The 17,446-nt window shown below is 40.8% G+C and overlaps 1 protein-coding gene across 1 annotated transcript in view; it reads right to left on the reverse strand.

Moving 5' to 3' along the window:
• Positions 1-3,260: 3,260 nt before the first annotated feature.
• The window catches only part of ANKRD29 (ankyrin repeat domain 29), a 33,372-nt gene continuing 19,186 nt past the window's right edge, over positions 3,261-17,446 (reverse strand). Inside the window, exons 6-10 of the mRNA XM_051775551.1 lie at positions 17,314-17,412; positions 11,397-11,495; positions 10,828-10,923; positions 9,672-9,770; positions 3,261-8,077 (exon numbers count right to left, since the gene is read on the reverse strand). Coding sequence (XP_051631511.1) covers positions 7,994-8,077; positions 9,672-9,770; positions 10,828-10,923; positions 11,397-11,495; positions 17,314-17,412 — 477 coding nt within the window. The 3' untranslated portion in view covers positions 3,261-7,993. The remainder of the gene's footprint in view (positions 8,078-9,671; positions 9,771-10,827; positions 10,924-11,396; positions 11,496-17,313; positions 17,413-17,446) is intronic.

Raw genomic sequence — 17,446 nt, forward strand, 5'->3', positions numbered from 1 at the left:
AGAGGTGGAGGCTTTACTGTGTATCCATCCCTTTACTCAATACAGAAATGAAACTTGTGTAAACGCTTCCAGGAGAAACTGAAACACCTAATAGTAATGACCTTGCAATTCCCAGGTGGCAATCTGTCTGAAGAATTACTCGTGTAAGCCAATGGAAACACAGTACGTGATTACTTTGCAGCAAAATCCATTAAAATGTCCATCGCTGCTTATTCCCCGTAATTTTTTATGAGTCTTTATTATTTCTATTGCAATAGCACCCAGAGGCACTTGCAAGAATTTGGAGCTATAATAAGGAACACCTTGCATGTGGGAAAGCACAATATTCTCCTTGGATGTCTTGCAATCTTGCAAGCTGCAACAGGTGAGTGAGAAGTTTCATCCAGTTTCTCACACCTCCGTTTTTACATAGACCCAGATGAAACCACTGTAGCTTGTTCCAAGACTGTTCTTCCAGCTAAACCAGAATAATGCTAGTACTAAACAAATCTGGTGTTTCCCATTTGGTGTTGTATGTGAATCACATTCTTTTCATCAGCCCTCATTTGTCCGCCTTCCTCACCTGTGGAGACCTGCTTGGCTTTTTATTATACATGACTCAAGGTATCTATTCTTTGGTTAGATGCTCTTGGATTCACCATGTGGGATCAAATCAGAGCCTGATGCTGCCACTACCCAATTAAACATACAAATAGTATGTCAGGTGATGCTTAATCAAGTCTTTTCCTCTTCCTATGTGCCCTAGCATATTTTGCTCTATCAACCCCATGCCAGTGTGTCCCTATCTAACCTTAAAAAGTCCTATAGTCACTCTTTAGGATCACATCCTTTCTGCATTTATCACTGGAGTAATTGAAACTTTTTTCATTTTTATTACGATCAGGTAAAGTTATTTATTGCCTTGTAGCAAAAGCTGGGGACTTGATTCAATCGATTCAATGTTTGTTCTGGTTTTGCTATAAACTTGCTGGATGTTCTTGGCAGTGCAATTCCTCTTCTGTAAAGGGGTGCCAATTGCACAACATGTAGCTCAAAGTCTCCAAAACCAGGTGTCAGCCACTGAGCTGTTGAAGGAAAACACTGTAGAAACACAGCTTATGATTACAGCAGTCTGGAGACACTCTGCACTTGTTGCTGTGAGCAAATATGTGCAGTATGTACTGTGGGTAGGCTGATAAATTCAAAGTTTGACCTACTAACAGCTGTGTATGATTTGTATTATCAATTTACTGAGCCCCTATGGCATCATGCTGCCACGTGGTGAGGAACTAAGGATTTGCTATCGAAGTGGAGAATAAGGGCTGAACTGTCACAGAGGAGTCCATAAGGGCACTACCAAAATCTGACTTGGCAGGAGGAAAAGGACATGGCTTTATTAGCTACAATTCATCTGAGGAAAAGCCTGATTATGATTAGACTTGAAGACATTTTGTCAGTTTTACAACACCTTGTCCCAGTGCATAGGGTCCGATGCAGCAACATGGCCAAGGCAGCACATGCAGAAACTGTTCTTGGAGTTTTCAGGAAGTGGAATAATTCTTCTGCCTCTTCTTCACACAATATAGTCCAGGCAAGCAAATCACGAGGTTCTAGTATCACTGTTCCGAGGGGGTTATAGGAACCTATATCCATTTGCTGGATACAAAGCATGTATGCATAGGTGCACATGTATATACCCCACAAGAACACACTTGTGGACTATATATGAAATTGCAGACTGTTTCAGATCTGCATTGAAGGTTAGTGTCATGCTTCATCTGTGCAACCAAGCCAGTGAAACAGCTCCATGGAAAAAAGTTGCATCCCTTGTTCTTTCCTGATTTAGCTGTGTTCTCCACCAGCACACCCCAGATGGCTCTGCTGATCCCTGCTCCCTGGCAAGGTGCAGCACTACGCAGCACTTGTGCCAGTTCTGAACCAACTGACTTGACATTAAAAGTAGGACATTAAAACATTAGTCCAGCTAAAATGCCTTGTCAACATTGTGAGAGCGAAATGGATTATTTAGAGACAACTTAGGTATGTGTCTCAGATTTCATTTTGCTGTGCAGCTACAGCCAGAGTTGCTAGGCATATGGTCTTGTTATTGATCTCATGAGAGCTAGCATCTCTCTAAGTCACTGAGGAGATGAAGCAAAAAGTATATTGATTCATATATTTTAAGATCAAGAGGACTATTATGATCACATAACGTTAGTTCCAGCATATCATATAATTTCACTCAGTAGTTCCTGCATCAAACACAAAATGTTTCAGGTGAAACACATCTTACGTCTTTCAGAATGAAAAGGATTTGTTTGGGTTTTTTTTTAAACTCAAATTATGAAGGAATCATCTCAACAATTTGTTTCTTAAATAATTATCCTCACTCCTGAAAATCCACAGCTTGAAGTTTGAATTTGTCTAGTTTCAGCCTCTTGATATTGTTTTGATATGCTTTCATGTGCAAAATTAAGGAGCTTCCCACTCCCAGAAGTCATCCTTTGTAGTGATTTAGGCCATGAACAAGTCACAGCACTTTTCTTTGATATTCTCTGAATAGATGAAGATGCTTTACTGAGTTGAGGCTGTAGGAATTTTTGATAATGACTTAAAATGTAGCTCAACTCAATAGAAAATTGTAAGAATAAGGCAAAAAGCCTGGGATGTCAAACACAAGATGAAAAATATGGTTTTCAGTGTGAACTCTGCCCCTTTTATAAAGCGCATAATCCATTGCACACCATAATAAGCATGTCAACAGGGTGTTGACTTTTTTTTTTTTTTAACTGAGGTACATCAGATCAGTGTAAGGGCCAGTTTTACATTTAGGAATAATAACAGAACCACCAAGACACAGTTGACTAAAAGTACAGTCTTATTCCTTTGATTCCTATGTTGCTTTTTATAATCTTCCCTTCAGACTGATCTGACCTAATGGATATTAATGTCATGGGGAGTTTGTCAGTGACATCTGGATCTTTGAAGCAAACCTTCTTATGTCATGCTAAATTAAGTTTTCCTGTTTCTCAAGCCAGGGCACCTGTTTTGTTTTTTTGTTTTGTTTTTTATTTCTTTCCCATGAATGCCATCTCATCTGCGAGAACCTGGAAAACAATAAAAGCCTAATCAATCAAGTGAAATATAGCAAAGTGGTCTTTGCACAAATAGGAAACTAATTCTGGTATTGTACAAGGAGAAAGAGTAGAATACAGAAGAAAGAAATGTTAAATATGCAGAACAAGATAATCCAAATAGTATATTTTTATTGAAATGATGGTATGCAAAGCAACATTCCTGTTGCAGAATATTAGTCTTATATGGAGTTACATACATTTTTATATGTTTTATCAAATTCATAAAAGGTCAGGTCAAAACAAACTGTGGAATTCAGAAAAGTATGAAAAATCATGACATTCCCAAGGGCCAAAAGCAGAGCTGCTGTGAGAAGGCACAACTCCATTCAGTCCTGGGTGTGCAGTACAATATTCTGTTGCTGGAAAAAGGAGCCTTGTGTATTATCTTTGGTTAGGCTCGCAGCAAACATTAACATTTTAACACCGATGACTCAAGGGTTCCAGGCAAGAGCTGTATTTTATGTCCATTCAGTGTTCATATCAAATTAAGTACAAATGGACTGGGGTTTGTGCTACCCCATTTTCTGTACAACAATTCTGAAATTTCTGAGACACTAGATTTGGTTAGCTTATGGCTTTTCCAATAGTCACCGAGACTGGCTGAATAAAGAAGTGTGAATTATTCTTGCAATTAGCTCTGACTCTGAGGCAGATAATCATCGTTGTTAAAGTGCATTAAATATGACCTGCAGCTATTTGATCTTGTGCTCTAATCCTCTCAGCTCTTCTAAACTAAACAAAGGTGGGTGGATCAATAGTGAGATGGTTTCACTCCAGAAGAAGAGCATGTGGTCAAGAGGTACAACATTGCCTTTTGTATCATTACTAAATAGATGTTCCTGCACACTGCACTGCAGTGATCATCTAAATGAAGAACTCCATGCATTTGAGGCATGTGAGGCTACACCACTACCGTGTCACTCATGGTATGCCACTTCTCCCTATACCCCATGAGCTTTTCCTTGTGCTCTTCCCCATCCTACAATGGCTTGACACTAGTGAAATAAAAGAAAGATGCTATATGCTTTTCCTTGACTCACTGGTGTAGCCTGTTGTTTGGTTGCACATTCTTTCTACTCATTTGCAGCTGATGGGAAGCCACCAAGATGGTAGCACCTGCCTAAATCCCATATGAATAGAACAACAGGCTAGGCCCCTGGATCTGAATACGCAGAGAAGCAAGCCTGATAGCAGTATGCTAGTGGAGCTGATTCTTTTGGGGTATAAGATGGGTATATATATGGCACTTTCTGGCAAAAAAAAAAACCCCAAACCTAACTCAAAAAACAGTTTGGCCTCTTAACCTTTCCCAGTTCTATTTCACAACATTGTATTGTACCAGGATTCATCCTGCCATCTATGAAATAAATTTGGTGCCCCTTAATTTCTAGTCTAAATTTACTCTTATCTATTGACATGATGAAGAGCTGCCTCATTTCACTGGCATGTGAATGAAATCATCAATTTCCTTGCTTTCCTCCACAGTGCATTTAGGAACTTACAAAGGTAAGAGTGTCCACAGAGCACTTTGAAAGCCTTACACAAAAGGCACCACGACTATGCAAAGGAATACTGTCAATATTAGTGAATCACTTCAGCCACCACAGGAAAGCAGGTTTCTGTTTTAGAACAACAAAGAGACCACAGTGGTATTTACTGAGCACTTTAAAGATAACAACAGCTACATAAATACTAAGAATTATTAAGGTTTCTTTGTGAAAAGGTTAATTGCATGGTGATAAACAGTATTGCAACTTTCAAGCCCATCTACAGGCAGAATAAGCACCTTTTGGTTACAGGGAACCCAAAACTAAAACCACCTCTCTCTCCAAAGGCTCCGAGATGAAACAAATGCTCCCAACAGGAAGGTTTCCACTAAAAGTCCTGTTTTGGTTGAATAGTGTCTTTGATGAAACTAGATTGAACTTCAGCCTGAGCGGGGCAGAGAAAGACTTGACAGGCAGTTCTCCACCGTGCAGCTCCCCCTCACCCCAACCTGTGTGCTCTGTCAGCCAACACTAAGAAGAGCAATGAGGGAGCAACAAGCCTCTCCCTTCAACCTGTACTAGCCCTACATTTCAAATTTTATTTAGAAATAACAAAAGCCAGCTATAGCCCAATATCACTGTCTCAAAAAAAAAAAAAAATAAGAAAAAGAGGACCAGGTAGCTGCATTCTCTTGGAAGAAGGTCAGCAGATGCTCTGTACGGGACACAGCACCCCAGGTGTTCTTCACATGTCTCTTAAGAGCCCTGGCTGTGGTGACCTTTCACGGAGGCAGCTGGACACAGGACTTGGAAATTCCTACTCTAAATGGTGAGGAGCAGATGTGCATGTTCCCATGGACAAGCACAGCTGAGGAAGCGCTTTGCTGAGTAGCTACCCCCTTTGGGGTGAGATGACTATCCAAAGAAAATAAACCTGGCCACCAGCAGATACTCGACACCTGCATATTGTTTTCTCAGCTTGCTTACTTCAGCAGTTGCAGGACCACTGTTGGCTTGCCTTGTTCTCTTTCCTATGCTCTGCTATCAGGAAAAATTTGGAGACCCTCACCAACAGTGGATGCTTCCACATTGTTTAGAAAGACTGCTTGATCACTACAGCTCATCTGATATTCAGAGTATTTACTGCATGGCTACTGAAGACCTTCTAATGATTATTCACCTCCTTTACCAATACGAAAGAGCTTTTCTTCTTGAGTGTGTGGTTGTTCCCAATTGTTGATCTGAAGAAAATTCAGGGAGAAATTTCAATATTGAGACCACGCTGCCCTAGAGTTCTTCTAGTTTTCTTCAAAACAATACGTTCATATTCAGCCAGGCTCTAAATAAACCTGTCCTCTCCAGTGCTGTTTGTTAAAGAAGTCAGACTGCAGTCCCATCTAATGTTGTGCAACTTAAGTTCTCAATAAAGCTCTTGAGATTTCTGCATGCTCAGTATTTTTTAGTCTTTGCAGAACTTAACTCTGGATATAGCCATCCTCTAAGCATCTTGCATAATTCTTTGATTCTGTACCAGTTCATCTGCAAGTTTCTCTTAGGCAGAACATTATTTTAATTTAAAAGCAGCATAAATTACCTAAACAAATAGACTTTTCTGGTATCCTATTACATTGTTGGAAAACTTAAGAGCTTTCCTCTTTAATGCTGAATAGAAATTGAATAGCAATTCCAGCATGCAAGCAAAGGTACATCCACTTCTGTTCTCTTCACCAGAGCATTGACTTCTTACCTAATTTACAGATAGAATAGCTTTATGATTTGTTAATATATATGGCTAATTTTCACTACACAAATTACATTCATTTGTGCTAGCTCACTAAAAGATTTCCTTTTAACTCACTAAAGCAAAAGTGCAACAGTTCAGCTGAATCCTAGGCAGACATTTTTTAAGCAAGTAACATTTCATTTCCTGACAGTCTTTGAAGGCAGGTGAAGTGCCTGTGTTTACGTACTGAATTAACTTTTTACCTCAACTCACTGTAAATTAATCTCTAATGTTTTTGTGGCCAACAGGACCTGGTATATACTGTTTATATGGCAAAAATGACTGGATTTTAATGGGCTGTCTTACAGTAACATGGTTAAAACACAGCTCTTTACAAACCACCTGCAATTTGCACTGCCTTCCCCACACAGGCACTAGTAGCATGTCTAAGTGTCTTAACCACAACAAAGGCCAAAACTGCTGCTGAGAGTCCATTTTCCATGCCTGCATTAATTAGTGGGCCCGTTCAGTATGACTACGTGTTACCCTCACCAGCTGCTGAAATACCTGTATACTGTGCACGTCTCCCTTAGCTCCTGTCACAGACCTGTGGAACAAGTGTGTTGCATAGTAGCTGTGGGTACTAAACCATAGTGTCACATAACTGTGGTTGCAGAACATATGTATACCACCTGTATAGTGTCTGTACTGTTTGTTGTGCCCGACAGCTAAATTTCTGATGTACTTGTGCCAGTGGATTTATGTCCTTGTTGGTTTGCTCAATAACTGGTCCTCCCCTACCCAGAAAAATGCACATATGTAGACTATAAGGTTGGGGATGGATCCCCACAGTGCTGCATAGTCATTGCAAAATCAACTGCTCCACTGTGTTTCTGTTGCTGGACAGACTGACAGATCAAGATGCTACAACTGAGAGGACATTTCCTTGCTTTTTGTTTGGTTGATAGCTTTTGGCATCATTTGTAATGCTCTTGATCATTTTTATGGAGTTTCATGTAGTAGCAAAAATGTTACCAAACCCCTGGGCTGGCAGGAGGACTTTTCCTGTTGTGATATTGCAGGCAGGATCTCACCTCTAGCCTCACGTGGCACTTGGAGGTAGAGAGGAATGATCTGAGCTAGCACTGTCAGCAAAGGGAGGGCAGCAGCACCATGGGGCCATGCCAGGACTGTCTGAATCCAAAGAGCTGCAAGGTCTGGGCATCCTTCTGGCACAAGGGCCGAGTGCTCCCAGCCCACACATGCACCCCCAGGCACCTGTTACAGGTATGTGGCCATGGGGATGCGTGTCTGAAACAGCAGGAATGCTCGCCTGTGTGAGGATGTGTACGCTTGGAGGCGTGGAGGAGCAAACGTTGGTGCTGGGAGTGGTGGGATCCTGGAGTACAGGCAGGGCTGCGGTGCAAACGCAGCTCCTGGCCCGCCCCTGCTCTTGTCATAGTCCTGCGTCTAGTGATGCCGGGCAGAGGCCTCAGCCCATGGTAACCCTATAGCAAGGGCATCGTGCATTCAGGGAGCATGTACTGGAGAGGCTAATCAGTTCTGCAAACTGTTCCAACAAGCCCTTCTTGGGTAGCCTGGGTTTACTATCATGCTGCTGTGGTCAGGGCACATCTCTGTCAAACTGCATTTGCTACAGGGCTGCATTAGCTTTTCCTTTGCTTTTCCTTTGCACGGAGGAGTCGGAGGATGCGTTCATTTTTTGTTAGTTCTGCTGGCAGTTCATTTGCCTGGAACAAAAAAAAAACCTTTGAGAAAGAGTATTTCCCAAATGTGGTTTAAAAGCATTAAACTCTAAAGAAGATGGAACTGGGCATAATAATGATGTGATGTTTTCCAGTGTTGTCTCCTCCACTTTTGAAGGTACCTTGTCTTTCATGTGCAAGTCTCACTTAAGTCTTAAAAATAATCCCAGCATAGAATTTGAGTGATCAGCTTATTTTGTGCTGACTATCCAGGCTAAATGGTATCCCTTGGCCTCCCTATGCTTCTGCCACAAAAATAACAGAGAGCATAGCTGCTGATTTTTTGGGGGAGATGAGGCAGGTCTTTATGTACTAAAGTCCATAAAAATCTGAGGGAAGACTTTAATGGCTATGGAATAGTGGTGCTATGCTGTAAGATTGGTAATAGAATATGAGTTTGGATGGGTTTTCTTCTTAATTTATTGAATACAATTTTGGTAAGATAAAGCATTTATAATGAAGCTACTTCTGAAAATCAGTAATTCTGTCCTGCAGATATACTCTGTTGTGCCAAATTGAATGTTATTTAAAAAAAAATTAAAAGTCAGTAGGAGAGGTTACAGCCACGGACTTTTTTATACTAAACACCCTCCTGCTGCAAATCACTATCAGTAGCAGAAAAATCTTGCACATCGTTTAGATTATAGTATCAAACCAAAGTGCATACTAATGAAGACGACTGTGTGAATGCTGTTAACTCTGCTGCCATCAAGTGGAATAATACAGAAATTAACAGCCACAGATATATTAAATGCACAAAATATTTAGAAGGTATGTGCCTGATTATTTGTATTATAAGCTTTCATTCACTTAGTCATAAACCAGAAGTTAACACTAGACCATCCATTCACAGCTTAACAAACCCAGCTATATATCAAACGCTATCAGCAAACAGTTCAGAAACACGTCAGAGGAAAGAAAACATTTTCATTGAAATTATCAAAGATGTAAAGTTAAAGTTAAAACACTTTACAGAATAAAATCAAGACAAGTATTGTACAGATATGTTGCCATTATAAAAAGAATGCAAGACTAATTAAATAAACTAACAGCTTTACAGTAAGATATGGGAAAGATGCATGTAATTTTGGAGGGGTTTTTTTTGTATTAGCAATGGTCTGAATTCTAACCAAGTTTTCTCATCAAAGGTACCTAGATACACATTTTTCTTTCTGCAGAAATATCCTCCTTATACATCATTATGGAGATACAAATATAACTTACATCTTATCAAAACAGTAACAGATTACTGTTTCCCTAAAATGCAACCTAGCTAGCACATGACTAGTTATAGTTAATTTTATCTGTGGTGCTCTAGTGAGTGAGTGAGTGCTTTGGTTTATTCTCAGATTGATGTAAATTCTCAAGACCCAGCATCACCAGTGGCACTGCCTATCACCCTTATAGGTACTTGTATACAGAAATAAATGGACTAAATGGTGGTGCTTCAGGACAGGATCAACAGGCAACCACAGAGCAACACGGAAACATGGGCTGCCCACACCTCCAAGGCACACACGGCTCCACTGCTCAGTGATCCCCACTTGCTCCTCCCCTGGGATGGTCTGCCAGGACATACCTTGTTCCTCAGGCATGGGTCTGCTCCTGCCTCAAGGAGCAGTGCCACTGTCCTCACGTTGCCGCTCAGGACAGCTGCGTGGAGAGCAGAGGTCCCATTCTAGAAATACCAATGGAGGTGTTTGTACCAGACATGGGAAGAAAGTAAAAGGCATTAAAACACAAATGTTTGTAAAGAACAAACCTATGAATGAGAGAGAAGTAACACAGAAGAGATTAGGCCATCAAAGACCTAGTGTCTGGTTTAGATGGGGTGCTGGTAGCTAAGGGGGCTATGAAGGAGGTGATTTTAAATGCTTTAATAAAAATGAGAGTCAAGTTCACTTTACCACAGCAATATTTCCTTTTAAAAATTACCCTTGTCAATAGATTAGAGGTGAAATGAACATAGCACTTGCTTCTGCCTGGCAAAATCAGTCATTAGCAAGTGAAACAGAAGCGCAAGCAGTAATGGAAACCATCTGTGCATTTTATCTTCTTTTTTTGATGATTAATGGCCTCACTGTCAGACAGCTGAATGGTGGGGTTTTTTATGGCTAGCCTTTTCTTTGTGGTTGCAAACTGACAGTTCAAGTAAGTGAGGAAGCTATTTCATACTTGTAATTAACATCTACATTATCAAGTACACCAAAGTTGCCAATCTGTTGCATGCATAGAGGCTATCAAAGTATGTGACATAGACACATAAAATTAGGTCAGCCATTAAAAAGCAGCTTCCAAATATCCGTTATTTTTCAAGTCACTTTATGAATTCAGAGAAAAACAAAATCAAGTAGAGAATCTGCTTGCAACGTATTTCTTAGGACACTATTTTGCTGACTAAATGCAAAAGAGGGCTGAGTATAATGCTAAAAATTGCACTGTCAAGAGCAATTAATTTACAGTAGAAATAAAATCAGGTGACAAAAAGCAGGAGAATTCCTTCTATGACATGATGTGCTTCCTCATTCCAAAACTTAAATTCCCAGATTTGTTTGAAAATATTCTTTTATGTGTGGCATTAAAAGTTAAATAAGATCATTTCATTTTTCTCTTGACTTTTTTTGGGTTCAAGCTCCTGTGGTCTTCCATTAGCACAGTCATAAATTCCAGGTCTTTCATCAGACTCTTTGCCTTCTTGAGATTTTGTCTACAAATCTGTGTGTTTAACTACTAACCTTAAGGAGGCCAAGTGTGGGAGAGAATTTCAGCAACTCTTCTATCACATTGTTGTATCCTTTAATGGCAGCCTTCAGTAAAGCAGTTGTACCATCCTTTAAAAGAGAGAGGAGGTCAGTTCTGCTGTTGCAGATGCTTTACCTGCATTCTTCTTGGCTGGAGGGAAACACCAGCTCCTGCCTGTGCCTCAGAGAGGAGGATCTCCTCTGTTCATCATCTTTGAGGAGGCACCTCCACAGCATGTGCTGCTGGTTTTAGGGCATCTGGAGGATTGTTCCTCTGGCACGTGAAAACTTCGGGGGAAAATGAACCAGTGACACCATATATCCATCGCCTTTGTCTCTCATCTATGTGGACATTTCCATTCCCCTGTTCCAGAAGGTACCTCCAGGAAGCTGTCCCAGACACAGCAGGAAAAAGGAAACCCACGGTGGGACTTTTCAACCTGGCAAACATGGAGGACTCTGGGGACAGGGACACCAGGCCTTCAGACAGTCTGACTTATAGTCCCTGGAAAAGCTAGGAGGCATTAAGCTGCAGACAGAGTGCAGGAAGAAGTGCTACTCACATCCCTCGCAGCATCTCGCTCAGCACCGCGGAGCAGCATGACTCGCACCACTTCACTGTGACCCATCTGTGAGGCGATCCACAAGGGAGCTGTCCCATCCTGCAAGAAAAATAAGACTGCTAATGGTTTCACCTCGATGTCCTAGGCTCTCTGATATTTTACTGCCCAAGCCTACTGGAACAGATGTACTTCAATTACTCAATGAAATCCTGCATCACAGGGAGACATATGCGGAGCTGCGTCCAAAAACACTTGGGAAGTTGGTGTGTCAAGTTAGAACTGCTTCAGTCTGTGGAGTAGAACCATCCTTATCTGCTTTCTTTTGCATAGTTGGACGGAAATGTGCATTGTTGTGCGAACAGTTGAAGCCCAGTCAGGCACCAGCTGTGCTTAAAATACACGGGTAAATTTGAAACACAAAGACTAAGGGTATCCTGTGTACTTTGAACTCTAGGTGGTTAGATGTGACAGAAGATACAGACAAACCTCAGCATGCACAGGCAGATTCTGCAGCTGGGTGTCTGTACATAGGGAGTGAAAGTTGTTTAAAGAAGCTAGGGAGCAATGCAAGATGATCATCAACTTTCAATATAAGGTTACATTATACACCCTCAGGGAATCTGGTAAAAATGTCCTGCCTTACAGAGATGGTGAGTATTTTACAAATTTTATCTTCAAGAACTCCACTAGAAAACAGAGCAATTACCAAGGAATCCAGCATGAAGCAATCTGGTTTGGAAAAATTGTCCTATGCAGGCATTATTTGAGCATAAACCCCTAGAAAATGAAATGCACTTTCAGAATAAGCTAAACTTTGTGATGGATTTCCATCTCAAAGGCAAAAGTGAGTTGAAGCACTACAAGTATTTTTCACTGTAGTTAGAATTTAGTTTTGTATCTTCTTCTCCTTTTGCTTCTAAATGGTCTGATTCTTGAGATTGCAGGAAGACTACAACAGTTATGTGGTGCCAAACTGATTCTTGTGAGCCTTTAACAAAAGGTTTTGGCTGTTTGGACTTTAACATAAAAGTGAGGCCTCACGTTGCAGGGTGTCTGCTTCTGCCTTCAGCGTTTGCCAGTTCCCCTCACCACCCTTAGCAGCCTGAAGACTTGGCCCGAAAGTGGAAGACAAAATATACTGAGGCTTCCAAAAGAGTCTTAATGAGAAGCTTCAGAAGAAATCAACTTTTTACTTTAAATAAAATATTTCCACCTTGATCAAAGAAGTAATCTCTCTTCTCAGTGCCAACTGACTTGGATCATGCAATCCAAAAAACCATTGTTGTACCAGTTTTCTGCTTTCTATGGGCTAGACTTAATCCTTTCGAGGAAACAGAAAAGTTATTTCTTCCTTTGGTATAAATGTTCTGGGTTTTTCTTTTTCTGATTCTGAGAAAGAGCAAATGCACATCCTGAGATCTTTAGTATTCTGAAATAGCGAGGAACAGGATCTTTGCCCACTCTTGTATAATTTCTCTATAAATTAACTCTTTGAAATTAGTGATTGACCTCATTCTAGTATATATCCTGTTATTGCTATGAGTGTTCTTTGTGATTCAAAAATAACGAAGGCTGTCTTGTGATGTTATCGTGATGGCAAAAACTGTCCCTCTTCAATTTATAGTGTTTTCCCTACCAGTAAGTTGACACTTCATATTTTTCTAATCATCCCCCACCAGAGGGCTCTAGAAAATAGCAGTAAGGACCCTGGAAAAGCCTTCAAAATTTGGAAAATATCTGAGAGCCGCCTACAATTTAATCTATGTGAAGAACCAAAGTTGTGCAAATCCACATGTGTATTTACACAAGAAATACAAACAGAAGCTCGGGGAACATAGCAGCTTTTTTTCAATCACAGTGAAGTCTGTAAGAACAACTCTTATTTTCAGATATAAATGAAAAGGAGCAGAAGGAAATACAAGTGTTGTGTAACATCACTGCTACCATTAACTGTCCTTAAATAGTATTGCTGTTAGACATCATCCTTGGTGGCTCAGTTACAGGCTAGAGGCAAAAATACATTATAATAAAGACTGGCTGTCTTGAAGGATTTAGCCTGAAGAAAAAAAAGATGCTAAAACTGATGGTGAGCTCACATTGACTGTGGTCATCCTCTTTCTCTAGAGCAAACAGCATCTAACAGGCAGGTTTATGCAAATATGTAAAATATTTATACAGAGTAGAAGAGCTTCTGTCCATTTTCATGTTGGTGAATGGTGCAAAAGAGATATTACATTTTACTAAGAGGTCACATGAGAATTCATGTGTAAACTGATAATAAAGATTGGAGATGAGTCAGGAAGAAAGTCCAAAAACTACTTTCCTTTCCTTGTCCCTCTGCCCACTTAGCAGACTTCAGACTATTACATTCCTAGAACAATGTTAAACACCCAATATGTTTGTAAATTGTTCTTTTTTTCCATATTTATTTACAAGCTAGTATATATGGACTATACCTTATTACATCTAGCAGCCAGCAGTTCCAAAGATACTCTGACTGAAATTTTTGATCCTCTTTCTCTTACCCATTAACTATTGACTTTGCTTTGCAGCTTTAAATCTCAGCTTTTGCTTATGGCTTGAAGTTTTAGAAAAGGCTGGAGTAGGGTGGGAGGTGAAAGACCCCTTGAATTTACCAGTAGGGGATTCCAGGGGCACAGACCCCCTACTCTCAGGCTACTCAGTGTTATCTTCTCCACTGCTGTGCCCATTAGTCCACTTGCACCACTATACCTAATTTGCTAATAGCTAAAAGCTAAAAGCTAAAAGCTAAAAGCTTTTTTGCCTGAAGTCCACTCTATTTTACTGGCTTACATGTAAGTGTAATTGCATATCACATGGTAAGAAAAAAAATATTATTTTTCAGATTATTTTGAATCTGCTTAGTCAGACAGACTAAAGCCTGCTGAGACACAGGCTGCCAAAACAGCGTGAAATTCATTGGCAAAAAATCTTATAGCTTTGTTTTTTGAGTTGGAGAAGCATAGAAACCACTCCTGCACCAGGCTTCAGACACTGCGCCCAGCTCTGTCTAGACAAAAAGATGACAATAGAATTCCTGCCCTGCTCCTCAATATTGGAAAGAACAGAAGGCAAATAAAACCCAAGAGAATTCACATTGCCAGGAAAGCTTCACTATTTGGTCTTCTGAGAGCTGAGCTAAAGAGCCTGCACACAAACAGCCAGCACCATCTGAAATGCTCTGTGGTGTCATGAGCAATGCTGTAGGATGTGGGAGGTGGGACACCAAACTGAAGGGGAACTGGTACCACTGCAGCAGAAGGAGACATATAACGCAGATGCATGTGCTCAGGCACATGAATTAGGCCTTCAAATTCACAAGGTAGAGAGAAAAAGCTCTATACCACGAGGAAGGAGAAGCATAAACTCACACCTGGCACGCTTCAGTCCTGTATTTGAGGTAATGTTGCCTGGAAGTTTCCTACCACAGTGAGAGCAATGTAGCTTGTTACTGACAGTGAGAGTCATCTGGCATCAAAACTGCCCCATCTAGAGCTACATTCCTCATGACCAACACGCCACCTTTGAACAAAGTATAAATTGGTTTGTTAGTAAGAAAGAGACTTAGATTCAGCCAACCATTACTTGACTAATTAAACAGTAAAAAAATTCCATTTGTTAAGGAAATGTTTCAGATTACAGTGGCCCCAAATACAAATGCCATGCACTTATCCAGGCATAGTCTTAGCAGGGATCGGAGGTACCCTGAAGCAAAGTAAGCCTGTCCTGCTGGAGATGAAACAGAGGAGCCAGGAAGAACAGTCACACAGAGACAAGTCTTCGCCTCAACTAAGATTCAAAAATGCCTCGTGAAACATTATGTTGTAGAAATTGGATTAGAGAGTTAAAAAAATAGTGTCAGAAAGAATTAGCTGGTGCACTATAATTACAGTTAGCAGAATGAAGTTTTTATGGCAACATGGTTCAGCTAAATCTAACGCTCAACAACTCTATTTTGAATGACTCCAAAGGCATCAATGCATACTTTAGTCTCTCCTTCTACGCTGATCTTTTAGACCGTGTTAATTAACAGGCCTTAACATTTCTTAATCTTTTTCTTGGGAGACAGTGTGAAGGCAACCTAGGAGCAGCTAATGCATTGATCCAGGGAGTAGCTGCCAGCACAGCTCTGGTGCTGGGAGGTGGGGGTAGGGACAAAAAGAAAACTACTTTAGTTTGGGCACTTAAAATACTAATTTTGTTTCCTTACCCCACAGCCAGGACTGTACACAGACACCTACAGATGCAGCAAAAGTCATATATAGATCAGTCTCTGTTGCCAAGCCATGATTTGTCAGGCTTTCAGGGCAGATGAAAGGAAATACTGAAAATACCTGGCAAAGCCTGTTGCATGCCACGTTGTTCACTGTTATTAGAGTTTTCGCGTTCATTTGCTCTTGCCTGCTGATTTTTCACTTGCTGCAGTCAGTGATCACAGCCACCTGGCAGACATACATGACTGACTGCGAGGACAAGACTTTATCCCATCAATTTCAAATGTGCAGTGAAGACCCAGGACAGCTACCTTGCCTGAGGGTTTCAGCAGATCACAGTGGAGGCTCTCTCAAAGCAGGTAGAGATTCCTGAGAAGCCCTGTCTCTAACCAAGCATTTCTACATGCTGGGTTGTAAAGCTAGCTGTGCAACTGCCACATCTGGCTGTTTCAGCACTGATTTTAGAGTCAAGAAACAGCTAAACAATTATGAAACCCTTTTTTTGGAAATCAAGAGAACTTTCATATGTTTCTGTACACCACGCATGCTTACCTATCCCATGGTTAGTTTAACACCTTGAAAGCCTTTTGCACTCTTATCTAACACCAGCATCCAGCGATGCATGGTGGATCCAGCCCTTAACCCCCTAGCAGGGACCTCTGAACCAGCCACAAATCTAGCTCAGATATATCACTTAATGATCAAACAACAGACCCATTGCTTGCAGAGGAGCTAATTTCACGCTTATGGCTGCCACTGGTCATATGTGTTTGCAGGTTCAAGCCCACTAGACTAACTAGCTGGAAATGGGGAGAAAGGCTTTCCACATGTATCAAGAACTTCCAGAGATGAAGGTAACATTCATGCTCAAGTTTCAGAGTGCACAGGGATGAGAAAGTAAAACAAACAAACAAAAAAGTAAAACTAAAAATAAAAGCTTTTGTCAAAGATCAACTTTGCCATCAAAGCCACAGAACTGAAGCCCTGGAGATTTCAATATATAGATAATATACTCCTACTAGAATTCATGATTTTCAAAAGCTTTTCCAAGGATTTCCAAAAGAAATCACGGATGTGGTAGGCTGTGTAGACCTTCACAGGTAACATGGTACCACACAAAGGGATCAGTAGTTGCAAAAGGTAGTGCAAGGCCCTTATATTATTATATACAGCTTTATTTTGATTTAGTTTAGTCCATGGCCCAAACACGCACGTAGTTCAAACCTGTTCAAATGAGCAGTCAGTGGTTTGATCTGTTTTAGAATCACAGAATCCTTTAAGTTGGAAAAGACCTCTAGGATCATTGAGTCCAATCGTTAACCCAGCAGTGCCAAGTCCACCACTAAACCATGCCCCCAAGTGCCACATCTACACGTCTTTTAAATACCTCTAGGAGTGGTGACTCATGGGGTGTAAGCACAATGGGTGCAGACCTGGAACAGAGCTTTTAGTTTCACTTCTTCCAAAAATGGTCTAGTTTGTGTGCGAGCAGAAATGACTGAGATACTCACTTGAAAATCACATTACCAACCTGAACTAAAACACAGAATGTGGGCACAGCCACAAACTGCGTTCTTGTGAAACACCTCCATGGGAACCTAATGCCTGGACAAAATTCCAGTGTTAATTTTTCATAACTGTAAAAAATTAGAAGCCAGCCAACCCTGAGGTGTTGAGCATACCTGCCGTGGCTGGTTAACCTTTGCTCCTGAAGAAAGCAACAGTCGGATGACATCCAGATAGCCTCCCTGTGCCGCCAGGAAAATTGCAGAAGCTCCATCCTAAGAACAAACACAGCCACCTTACATCGTGTTG

Source organism: Manacus candei, unplaced genomic scaffold (genome assembly GCF_025592945.1).
Source record: "Manacus candei isolate 608988 ecotype Guabito, Panama unplaced genomic scaffold, ASM2559294v1 h1tg000008l, whole genome shotgun sequence".
NCBI classification, from domain to species: Eukaryota; Metazoa; Chordata; class Aves; order Passeriformes; family Pipridae; genus Manacus; species Manacus candei.